Raw genomic sequence first — 13,170 nt, 5'->3', positions numbered from 1 at the left:
CCAGCGCTTTTTAACCTCTGAAGTTGAAGCCAGGACGGTTGGTTTAATCAGGAAGTAAGATCCAAGGCTCGTCTCTTGTCCTCTCCAGCGTCTTTTTGGTAGATGTTAAAAGCCTTTATGAAATCCAAGATGGCATCCTCAACTTCAAGACTTGACTCTCGCACAAATTATTATTTTTTACTTTTTGCGCTGCCTGCTATATATCCTGTGTACAGTGCCAGTTTACTATTTAAAATTCAAATTAAAAATAATAAAATAAATAAATAAACAGAATACATGCCAAATGGAGCGACTAAAATAAGGCGGTGACTGGAACTTACCCACAAAAACCCAATCCAGATACACGGTTTGGAAAAACTCCAAAGAGGAGCTCTGTGCACCCTGACCAACAGGGGTGCTGAGGATCTCCGTCACACGCTCTGTTACTTTTCATTCTCGTTGAAAGAGGGAAGATATAAATTCCAGATAACATACGTTTGACGCGCTTAGGACCGTGCCACCTGCCGCTGGTTTAAAACTTAAACAAGATCCGCTCACTATAGACCGTAGTCAAATTTCCCTGCTTCACGCTGCTCAACCAGAGGTCTGAAAGTGATGACACATATTTGGTTTATCCCGTTCTGACACTTTGACCTTGACACTGACCCGCAGCGTCTATTATATAGACGATTAAAAGGGCAGGAGGCCGCAGCCGAGGCGGTAAATCTTTGCCACCGGCGCTCGGCAAATCAGGAATGTGACCTGTTGCCGTCCCTTGTGGTTCGGCCGCCATCTGGCCGAGTGCACTTCAGAGGAATTTCGGAAGACGGTTCTTAAGCCCCACGTTGGTACGCAGAGTACGACGCTCCTTTCCTGTCCAGGCGCACGAGCAAGACCGGACGGATCAGACCATACCAATGAATCCCATGATGCCACAATGACCACATGCAGACTATTTATTCTCATTACGCTACAAGACAGGAAATGTGGTTTAAATTGTGCCGACACACAATGTGTCCGCACGCTGCCAGTGACGTGCGGGGGGGTCCTGATTATTCTCTCTCCGTCCTGTCACGGCCTCCACCTGACAGTCTATATACTTATTAATGAGGGGATTCCAGCCGCGGCCTGACAGCGCTGCACAGACCATCATTTTCCCCGTTTACACAAACACAGATGGGGAGGGTCTTCATCAATACAAGCAGGCCAGCAGACCATCTGCGCCTCCATCACGATTTGCTCGAAAACTGAGATTGGCAACTCTTGGTGCCGGTAAGGGGAACATGACATGAATTAACAGGCACCGGGATTTATTTACATTAAAGGGGACCTATTATGCTCCTCTTTACACAAGTTAACATAGGTCTCTCAGGTGCCCAAAACATGGTTTGTTTTATTTATTTTTTTGCTGAAAATACCACTCAGATTATGCATTCTACCCATTCTAACATACCTTTATACCATCCTGTTCTAAAACGGGCTGTTCTTTGTGGGAGGAGCCACCCTTTCCGAGGCCCCGGGTTCTGTGTGCCAATGGCGTTTGAGCATGGCTTCCTAGCTTTCGTTGTATTTAATCTGTAACTTTCACTGATTTCACCTTATCGAAGGAAAACCTAGTCCCTGTACCGCATACAATTTATTTATTGATATATTTATTTTTTAGGAAAAAAGCACAGCAGAATAATTTTTTTAAATACTTACATTTCCATCGTCTGAACTTCCTTCACGAACAGTTGGTATTAATTCCTTTTTCTTTTAAAAGATTTGTTTGGTGAGTTACTCAGATGGGGGCCGGTTCTTATTCTACTGTGGTCCCTATGACATACGAGGGGAACAAAAATCGGATCGGTTTCAATACATGTTTTCTGAAACAGACAAACAAACAAAAAAACTGGACTGGGTTGTCTTTTTTCACAGTTTGTTTGTTATTGGGCCCGTCAGATACCCAAATGTATGTGCACGACCACCGACAAAATGGGTTTTGCAAATTGGTCCCCTTTAAAACCCTGGATTGAAGAGGGCCTTCCATCATTGATTGGTTCCAAGCTCCATTGTGCTCGGTGCGTGATTGAAACAGCAGCTGCAACACCTCATCTCTGGGCTTCTCCACGGACTGAGACGGACTAAAATTCACGTAGCGGTTCAGAGTTTTCCCACATGGACAGAGATGCTGACAGCTTGTCAGCGACGTGGCAGGAGATGGCGTGCACTCGCGGTGCTCACACCGACACTAGCAGGGAATCGGATACAGATTGAGAGATTCCAAGTCGGTGGAATACAAAGCCTAGTATATATACTGTAGGCGTCTCGACTGTACATTTACAGGACGGTCCCAGATATTGTCAGTGATTTGTGTGCCTGCCAGCCCCCACATGTAGAAGCCTATCTATTGAAAGAACCCACTGATTTTCAGAGACCTCAGCTAGTTAAGGTCTTTGCAACGCTGCGGATTGTTTTTTTCCTCAGCGGGGGTTTGCTAATGTTTTTTGCTAATCTTACTCTTACAATACAAATGTTCCTCATATAAATATGTCTTTCTGCAATTTGTGCCTGTTCCTCATATCTGTTTAGCATCGGTACAGTGTTGAAATGTGGAAATTGCCTCTGCCCATGCCAATTGGTGGCAGTTGCTTAGGACAAGCGTTGTTAGCTTGTCATAATAACACTGGGGATAAGGAACCTCCCATCTGTCGAACCAGTGTCAGACCAGTGATGTATTCTTCATCCTCAGATACCAGACCATGCTGGACTGCTGGCAGGGGGAGCCGCTGGATCGACCCACCTTCACAGAGCTCGTAGAGAAGCTTGGAGACCTGCTCCAGGCCAGCGTGCAACAGGTACAAGACCTAAACATCCCAATGATGTTCCTTACGTCTGGTATAGCATCATCTTTTACAATTTTATTTTAGAATATATATTTGGGTTTGTGAAGCGTTGGGTACAGTGTAAATACAATTCAATCTTCCAGAACCGCTTTGCTTTCCAGGAAAGTGTTTTTAAACCAAGAATCAAATTAATAACAACTTCTGGGTGGTGAGCAGGCACGTAGCCACTAGGCATCCAGGCCCGCCCAATCATGTGGGTATAACCAACCACAAGTCTGCAAGTTTATACGTTTTTTGTGCATGATGGCTGCAAAGAAATGTCTAAGGCAGGGGTGCCCACAATTTTTCGGCTTGCGAGCTACTTTTACAATGACCAGGTCAAAATGATCTACCTAAAATGATCTAAAAAATGCAAAAATAAATTATTTACTGTATATACTGAGTATACTTTATATATACAAATGATGTTGGCGTACCTTGCATCACTCCATGAACCCTTACAGCACAATACAATTAAATGTATTCATGGTCACTACCCTACTCTGATGACTTGCACTGAATGGAGTCGGCCAGGGTTGCATAGTCTGGGAAAGTAGCTGCTGCTAGCCAGCCTCAAGCAGGCTTCCAAATGATCATCAGTCATGGTGGAACTTCATGTGGGAAAAGGCTGACTCGCATAAATAAGTAGAGCCGAATAATACAGTCAAGGAGGAAGCACATTTCCTCGTGTTTGGGTACTTTTCCTCTGTGAGTAAGATCCAAAACTGTCCATGAGCCCTGGACTTGAGCTGAATGTCAGCCTGTAGTGTCAACATCTCATCCTCCACTGCAGACCAGCTCAGGTGGAACAGTGTTGCAATTTTTGATGCGAGTGAATCAACCTCAACATCTTCCCTAAATGGGCAGCACATGAACGTAGCGATTGGCTCGAGTAAAGCAAGGTCTTGAAGCCGTTTGTCAAAGTCTGACAGACAGTTTTCAATCTGCTCTGTGTGGCGCCCACTGTCAAGTTCGCCACACGCCTTCCCTTGGGTCTCCAGCTCTGATGCGAGGTTTTGAATGTTCCCCAAATCATGGCGCTGCAGCTTTGAGGACAGAAGTTGCATTTTTCATTTGAAAGCATTAACTGAACTGATCATGTTGACCACAGTTTTGTCTTTTCTTTGCAGCACTAAATTAAGCTCATTCAACATGTTGGTCAGATCGGTTAAAAAAATATTTTTTTTTTTGAATAGCGCGCGATCTACCCGCACTACCTTTGCGAGCTACCGGTTGATCCCGATCAACGTATTGGCCACCCCTGGACTCTCAGGCCTCGTGGAAATGGAGACACCATAGGGACCTGAAGTAACTTGTGTTATATAAATAAGGGTTATATTGGTCTGTTTTTCCATTCCACGTCATTCAATCTGTTTCTTATTGTCTTTTATCTGGTTTTTTTTATTGTCGTTCCAATGACAATAGTTGAAATTTAATTCCTTTTTAAGAGTAATTCCATCCATTATATTGTAAGTATTCATTGTTAGAATTATTTTAATTGTATTATGGTGAAATATTTGTGAAATTATTGACAAATTAACATGGATCAAGGAAAGATTATTGGAGATTATTGGTTTTAAAACAGTAATCATTTTTTGATGCACTCTTGGCATCTTGGTATCCTCTGTTATCTCCATTTAATTTATCAAAATGTTTTTTTCACGCAACACGACTTGATGGATAAAACTGGGTCAATGGAAATTAGCTCTGAGGATAGCCATAGGCTAAGTTTACATCTCTGCAACCCATGAAATTCAATTTATTTTCATTGTCATCGACACAATGTGCAGGCACATTGGTAAACGAAGAGTGCAAGGGCGAGGGGGCACATAGGGTCATACATAGCATAAAAATAAGTGCAGATAAAAACCCAAATAATATCAACATATTTACAAACTTGCATTGAATGTGGCAATATATATCTGAGGTACAGTAATTGTAATTGAGCTGTGCAAACGGCATTGTAAACATGGCAGTAGTGCAAAAAGAGAGTCGTTAAAGTGTAAATACTGTATACCATTGATAATATAAAACACAATATGATAAACAGAATTTCCAACTATTAGTGTAGGCCAAAAGTGTCAATAACATGGTTAGTGGATATTGAGTGTAGCCAAACACTTTCAATCAATACATAATGCAATTGGTTGTAGGCCCACCCAAATTTCTTTAGGCCCACCCACCTATGAATTCCTGCCTACGCTATGGTGGTGAGTCAGAGGCTTTACAGTTATTCAGGATGTCCAGTTTGTGAGTTGAGTAATGTTGGCCAAAGAAGATGCAAAGTGGAGCTCAGCCCAAGCGGGAGCTTTGAGTAACGGGAGAGGAAATCACACTCAACACAACTGTTGGATACAGCACTGGTAGCGTCACGAGAGGAACTCACTAAAAGCCCTGGAAAAAAACTCAGCCCATTAGAGTGATGCAACAGCAACAACGGCAAATATCACAAACACTTGCAAGTGTGTGTAGTTTTTCAAACCTCACCAGAACTAACCGGATATGTGTTTTTATTGGAGCTACATTCTTTTCAGAGCAGGGAAATTCCCATTATTTCATGCTGATGATCTCCTGGATGGTTATGCAGATCTGGCGAGATGAGGAATGTATTTCATACAATGTGTCCCCCTGACACAGTCTCATCCTCCTCTAACCAAGTGTTTTTTGGAAGCTCTTATCTTCACCTCCCTCAAGAAAAATGAAAACATAGGTTAATGAGACAATGAAGTGAAAATAGCACACAGGGGGAAGCTTTGCCTATGTTCAAGTTGTCGAATAGACTAATGTTATGAAAGATTAACTTTTATACCTAAGAAATGTAAAAAAATGTATGCTTTCAGAAGGAAATAAAGCAGAATCTTCTTCAAGAGCAGAACAAATTCCTCTGAGCTCCCGACACAAAAGGCTGTTTTGTTTGGACAGTACATTTGGGCAGAGCAGAGGAATGACTTTGCACGAGCCTGAACTATAGATTCGTGTAGAGCGTGCAGTGTTACAGATGACTCTGTGAAAGCCACCTCCATGGGAAATGAGCCCGGACAGACTGGAAACAGACTGTTTATTAGATTTTTATCATCTCCATTTCTTTCACGTCTTCGGACAGTCGCACGTGAGCGAAGTTGTCTTCCGTCAGCGTCGTCCTCTCCCTGTCTGAGGCTCTTTGCATTCCACTTCAGATTTATTAGGCTTGACCTTAGTTTCTTTGGCCACTTGCCACGGCCCGAGGGTGCTGGATGTTTGCGTTAGCGCACGGTTAATCTTCCGAGCGCGTTTCATCTCCGTCGCACGCCGCTTAGCTGATGATCCCGTGTGTTTTCTCTCTTTTTTTTTTTTTGCCGGCGGCCTGGCGGATTCAGGAAGGGAAGCATTACATCCCCATCAACACAGCCCTGCTGGCCAAGGTTGGCGACCCGACCGTCGCCGTCCAATCGGAGGAGACGCCCGCACGGCCCGTCTCTCACCGCGACTCGGGCAGCACCTGGTGAGAAATGACAACGATGTGGATATTCTGTGGGAAATATGAACAAAAACACAAGCGTCTGCAAGTCACGCGTCCTTACAACCAGCTACAGCATTTCAGCACGCACAGGCATCCCTGCATGCTTTCAGCTGGACTTTTAACGCTACTTTTAAGCCTGACACGCAGATCTGTTTCACTGAGGTAACCACCCAAATAATTTTTCCCACCGAAAACCAAACCAGACGTTTGGGAATGTGTGGAGGCCCTCGTAAGCGGTGATAAAAAAAATACACGCATTGTCATTATTCCTGACATCTCTGACAAAGTTCTCTGAGGAATTTTCCCCTCAAACCTTTTCAGCCTGGGTCGCGATTTATGTCCACTTAAAATAATATTTGTCAGGTTCTTGAATTTTCATAGAGTCCAGAAGTGCGTACGCGAAGGAGAAGGTGTTGAAATAGATCAACGACGGTTATCCCCTAAAGCTGAGATAATCGGTGATTTTAGCCGCTCGGTGTTGAGAAGCAAAACAAACACTGTGTGTTCTCAAAGCATGGTCCGGTGAACGCGATGCCATTGTTGACCGAAGTCGTCAGTTATCGGCGCGAACCCCCAACCAAAGATTTTCTCGAGGGCACTTTTGGACGCTCAACTCTGAAAACATTTTCTCACCAGGAACATCAAGACTCGTCCGGCCAGTGTAAAAACATTCGATGAAGTTAGCGTGGAGAACGTGACAAATGAGAACCATGGGGTGAGTTATTCTGCCCTGTTTCCTCAGCCACACACAGAACATAAAACTAAAGCAGAAACAGACCCCCAAACTATGCTCCAGCCTTCACAGAAAGTGACCATTTACTTATTCGGCAAACAGTCGATATTTAAAGGAAGTTCTAGCCCGCAATAAACGGAGCAGATTTGTATATGTTAACAGATAATGAATGGACTATTTGAGGGACTATCGTGTTTACTTTGAGATAATGAGACGGAACTGATGAAATTGGAGTTTCATTGGGTCTTGTTTCGCTCTCTCTCTCTCTCTCTCTCTCTCTCTCCCTCTCTCTCTCTCTCCATACCCTCCGCAACAGGGAGGTCACTCAGACAGCGGGATGGGTCTCTCCTCGGACGACATAAACACTCTGAAGCACTTGGAGTCGTTGGCGGGCCGACCGCTCAGCATCATGGCTCTGGCGTGAGTACAGTTCCATAAAAGATGAGACCCTCACACTGAAGCACTGTCTAAACTTGCAATTAAAATGGGTTTATTGGGGGGGTTGTGAAGCGTTGTTGCGCTCATTGGGCAAATATCCCAGTACAGTACGCTCCGTCACATCCTTCTCCACGCTCCACTTGTTTTTCTCATTTGTCAAAGACTCAACAGTACAGGGCTGACAGCAAGGGGTTCACCTCCAAGGTAACAACCCAAATAATTGAGGGAAAAAAATCTAAACGGAGCTCTCTAAAATGTGGGGTTTTTTTGTTTAGTTTTTTATTAAGTACACACCAGGCCTCATTTGTTTTTGTCCCTGATGGACGTACCCACCCCTCACCCCAACATGTTTTTCTCATCCATGTTTCTCGGCTTAATACACTGCACCACGCTCTGCCTTAATTACACGCTCGGCTGTACAAAATGTCTCACTTGATAGACTTACAACACGAACTTTCCACTCTCCACAAGTCCCGTGGAAAGTTATTTCCAAGTTGTGGGTCAGTCGTATATATGGTCGGTATATGAAAAGTGACGCAAATTGTCGAGGGGAAAACCTTGTGTTTCAGTCAAAGCAAACAAGTGATGTCGTAGGAGGTCTTGTGAGGTTAAAGCCTGTGAAGAGAAAACGGGGTCAAACTCGTCTTTCGCTTCTCTGTGTCTGGAGGTCGACAAATTAGCTTTACTGCTGGAGGCGGCAGGGTTAATTTGCCGGGTCATACCCCCGGACCTGGCAATTTCACTTTAAACTTTAGAGCAATGTGTGGCTTTTTAGAGGCGACGAAAAAGGTGTCTCTTTTCTGCATTATAATGAATTCAAATGTGACCCATCACGTTCGGGGGAGTTACCATGCGTGTAAAAACTACATCTAAGTGCACAGGATTTACACCTCAGGTCCTGTTGTGTGCCTGTTTCTGTGTCATCCCCATATGGTTTACAGAGATAATATATTCCAAATTACATGCCGATTAGTATAATCGTGCAGCAGCGAGTACAAAAGTGTATTTTTCTCATTATTTCAAATGTCTGAAAGGGACTGTGGGACCCTTGCATCACCAGCAGGAACGGAGGAAAAAAATGGTTCTGTTGGTGAGTAAGGATAAGCAGGCTACTACTAATAAGAAAAAGTGACCTTTCGACCCCTTAATAATATATCTATTGGGCACTCCTTTGTTATTTGTGCCGACGCAGGATGATAGACCAAAAAAATTGACCGGGGAAACTGCAGCATTCCCTCTGTAGATCAATGCGGATAATTATTTCATTAATCTTGTATTGAATGACTCCTTACCTTTGCTTTTATCTGCTAGGTCATTAACCCGACCCAAACCAATAAGTCCAAGGAAGGGAAAGGGAAGAGAAAATGGTTGGGATGAGCTCCAAAATCCTTGTGTGATCTACTTTTTGAGGAGACTGTCACTAAGACAGCTCAGGACATTCTTCTGGAGCTCTGCTCTCTATCTGCCGTCCCTCCTTCCCTCTCAGCGTAGGTGCTGTGTAGGGCTGCCACTTAGAGGTGGGAGCGACAGACTTTATTCTGTATTCTGTACTTCTATATATTGTTTTCCGCTGAACATCTTGTATGTATTTCATGACCTTGATGGTTACGTTTTTTAACTGTTTGCTGTGGAAAATAACTGCCGCAGCGGGGATAGTAAAAATGTCTACACTCAACTCCGCTTTACTATATCGATCACACTTTGCTTGAGAATAACTAAATCAATGCACACAACTAAACATTTATTTACTCAACGCAGTTTCCTTGTTTTTCCCGCGACTCCCCTTCCGCTCATCTCAGATCTGTTCCTCTCTCTCTGCGCTATGTACTGTGATTGTAAACAGTATATATTGTATATATAAAAACAAACGTTGGCATAAAGTGTTGAGAGCGGGCACAGCGCTGCCTTTGTAACCAGGGCCTCCGCAAAGGCAAAAAAAGGTCGTCCTCGGCATGCACAGAATGATCTATATATTGAGGGGAGGGCGCCCCCGCTGGGCGACCACTCAATCACTGCCACCTTTGACCTTTCCGGGGGTTTACAAGGGCCTCCCCAGTCGGCTGTAACGCTATCCTGTTTTTTTGCTGCAGAATTCCACCTGGTCCTCCGCCAGACTACAAACATATCAACATGAAACAAGGAAACCGAGGACTTGGCGCTGCACTCTCGCGTTGATTATGTAGTAACATCTCTCTGTCGTCTTGTACAGATACGTTTGAGATCTTTCGACCCCGATTTATCTGCATATACGGAGCAAAAAAACCTCCCAAAATACACTAAGATTCTGAGGGCGCGCATAATGTGTCCGAAAAGTGAAAAAAAAGGTACGAAGAACACTGACGTGCGGAAGAGCAACGCCTTTATTCAAGCCGATTTAGCCGATACTCTTCCTCAGACTGCGTCGCCGCTTGAGGAGGGGTACCGACTCGAAAGCCCCCATACGCTCCGCGTCGACCTCATTACTGTACTAGGCTTAATAAGCGTGAATCCACTTCGGCAGTTTCCTAACCTTTTTATGTGAATTCCCCACCAAATCAGTGTGCCACGACAGCATTCTCTGGCTCGGTACCCACCCACTACCCCCTTCCAGTTTACCAGGCGCTGGTTCATTAAGATGGCATTCCAAAACAGCTCCCTGTCATTTACCCCTACTGGGCACTGACCCTTTGGCCTTGGTAGAGGAGTTCTGGGAACCCTTGGCAACCCACCCCCCCCCCGAAAAACAATGGGAGGCAATTACTCATATTCTGTTCATCTAGTGGACCAGAAAAGCCGGGGATGATTGATTACATTACATCTGAATAGGGAGGGAATTTTTTCTGTCCATTGACTTGACAAGGAAGCCCGGTCCCCTGTTCCTGCGATAAATATGATCTGCCGTTGACTGAGGTGGTCTCACTGCTTTTCCAATTTTTTTACTGATTTAAAAGCATTGTGCTCCCCTGTGTCCTCAGGATGAAGGCGGTGAGTAAGAGCAAGGAGTCTGTGTTGGCTGAGAGCGGGAAAGAGAAGTACCGTCCAGGGGAGGTGGACTTCAGCCTGGACGATTCGGCCCTGGACCCCGGTCTGGAGCGTCACAGCCCGCCGCCCGACTACAACTACGTGGTGCGCTACTCCACCCCACCTGTGTGACCCGTGTGACTCATCCTCTGGACAAGATGACATCCTCATGGCCTTCACTCTGTCATGGCATCCTGAAGTCTCTGGACTTGACAGCAAACCACCAAATGTCCCTTTGCTTCTTCCCTTTTTCAAAAATAGCTTTGTTCCATGCCACGGCGTGAGGACACAAACATGCTTTACCGGCCTTCTCGCTAACTTTGCGGTTCTGTATTCAGAGAATTGGCCGAGATGGTTGTCCTTGCATCTGCTTCAATCTCCCCATAAGTTCCCGTGATTGCACTGTTCGAAAAACAAAAAAAAGGAGGAACACGCCCGGTCACGTTACTTCTCGCTGTGCCTCATTCCGCCGCTTCTGGTTTGTGTGCAACGTCCACTGTGATATCCTATCAAACAGCTAAAGACAGGCTCAGGTATTTCCGTAATCTACTGTGAACGTAAACAAAAGCACAAATGTTCCATCCTTACGAGTGGTTTCAAAATACAGGACGTGAAGAAGGTGCAAACATGACATTACACTTGTGTTACCATGACTTCCATCAAACGAAGAAATTGGCAAAAGCTTTCCTTGTTCCTATTGATCAAGTTGTTATGTGTCTAATTTCACTGAGATGAAAACTGGATCGTAATCATTGGTTTTAATGTTTTGAATTCCTGTTACCAAGTCGCAGTTAAATAGGTGCTTGAGTACATTTTCTTTTAACCCCTGGCAGGCAGATTTTCTCGTAATGGTGGTCATTATATTATTCATCATATTATTAGCTGTTCTCACTCAGGTTGATCTGGAGGGATAGAGAAGGGAATTCTGTTATTTAGCTGTGGACTGGTTCATCCTAACCCCGCGCCCCCCCCCCCCCCCCCCCCCACCCCCGACACGTTTTTTTCTTTTTTAGGGTTGAGCGAACAGGGTGAAACAGAGAGGCCAAACTGTGTCGGAATTCAACACTTTATCTTAACTGTGAAGCCATTAGAAATGTTCTGCCTTTCATTGCCCAACAATGCTCCAGATCTTAAAATGAAATTCCAAGCGTTGTGTGTTCTTAGTCAGGGAAAATTAATAGAGGGGGAAGGGAGGTGGGTTTATTTTCCTGCGTGTGCGTAGGAACAGGAGATCAGAACTAAAAACATCACTAGGAACTAGGAACTGTGGCTGCGAAAAGCACTAGTAAAATAAACCTTTCACGTGTATTTAGCTTATAAACATGGTCAGTTATTTACCTGTTTTTTTATTTTTTATTTTTATCACACTGAAATGTTAACCAAACGATCTGCCTCCTCTTGATAACAACATTTAACATTCCAGCAATTATTTCCAGATTTATATGCTGTTTATGCTGCTGTGTACATTATGATATAACATAGTAATGATGAGGGAATCTGCTATAGCAGGAAAGAGATGTGTTTGGAAATACTCTGTTTGGGTCCTTTTTTTCGTTTTGTGAAGATTGTTACTTAAGCTTGCGGGGCAGGCGACAGAAACTTTACCTGTGTGTGAATTGAGCGCCAGTCTGGTCACAGTATGTTATATTATCTGTGGAAGCACATGTTAAACCTTTGATTACTCAAACACAAATGTCATCATTTTATGCAATAGTCTACTTTTATCTAACACGAACCCCTTGTGTGAATTGCTTGTGCTTTCTGAACACTATATCAAACAGCTATTTAACGGTGTCCTGTCCTGTCTCCGATGTTACCAAATTATGTCATGTGGACCAATTTTTTTTTAATATATATATATATTTTTTTTTTTAGGGAGTCGGGCCCATAGGGCTTAAACCCTGTTGTTTTCTGAGAGGAAATGATTATGCACTGATATTTTCTATCAAATACATTTTGTTGTATTCTAAATAAATATTATTAATCAACAGTGATGGGGGTAAAATGTTACAAAGTACTCAGAATACACGTAGAGAGTAATATAGTTTTTGACCCACTTTGAATACCGTGCTTGTACCAGTAAGTAGATTATTACAGTATAGTATTGCTATTATTTCTTTTCGGTCTATTATCAACCTCATCTTTTGAAAGACTTGAAGACTATATTCATCTATTGTAAACTTGCCTTTAATGTCATATTTTGTCAGATTCTGTCCGTTTTGTTTGCATTCTATTTCTTTATACATAACAACAATCAACAACATTTACAATATTTCAAGACATTTTATGATAACTTTTTTTCTGTGAAGTACAAGTAGCCTAACTTTTATTGGATGTAACATTGCAATGTAACCAATGTATTTTAAAAGTAATGTTCCCCATCACTGTAGGAGCATATGAAGTAAATAATTGAATAAAGATCTATATATTTATATAGTACTCTGAGTCTGATGTCACGTGTGTTAATAATCTTTCATCTGGGACGTTTTATTTTTATATAGTTTGCATGCCTGGACCTGAACATACAACTTACAACTAAAACAGGGGACCCCTGGAGATCAGTATATGTATGATATGATCCATTTATTGTTTTAGAATAAAATATATTGAAAAATTTAATTCTTTTTTAAATTGTGTCAGATAAGTGAAACGTCAGT

At 43.2% G+C, this 13,170-nt stretch overlaps 1 protein-coding gene across 1 annotated transcript in view; it reads left to right on the top strand.

Annotated features, from left to right (window-relative positions):
- Positions 1 to 12,945, top strand: part of kdrl (kinase insert domain receptor like) — a 45,168-nt gene extending 32,223 nt beyond the window's left edge. Inside the window, exons 26-30 of the mRNA XM_080008610.1 lie at positions 2,711 to 2,816; positions 6,200 to 6,324; positions 6,979 to 7,057; positions 7,392 to 7,495; positions 10,468 to 12,945. Of these exons, the coding sequence (XP_079864736.1) occupies positions 2,711 to 2,816; positions 6,200 to 6,324; positions 6,979 to 7,057; positions 7,392 to 7,495; positions 10,468 to 10,645 (592 nt within the window). The 3' untranslated portion in view covers positions 10,646 to 12,945. The remainder of the gene's footprint in view (positions 1 to 2,710; positions 2,817 to 6,199; positions 6,325 to 6,978; positions 7,058 to 7,391; positions 7,496 to 10,467) is intronic.
- Positions 12,946 to 13,170: the final 225 nt, after the last annotated feature.

Source organism: Zeus faber (assembly GCF_960531495.2).
Source record: "Zeus faber genome assembly, chromosome: 10".
NCBI classification, from domain to species: Eukaryota; Metazoa; Chordata; class Actinopteri; order Zeiformes; family Zeidae; genus Zeus; species Zeus faber.
Note: the sequence above shows the minus strand (reverse complement) of the source record. Positions and strands in the feature narration are given on the sequence as shown.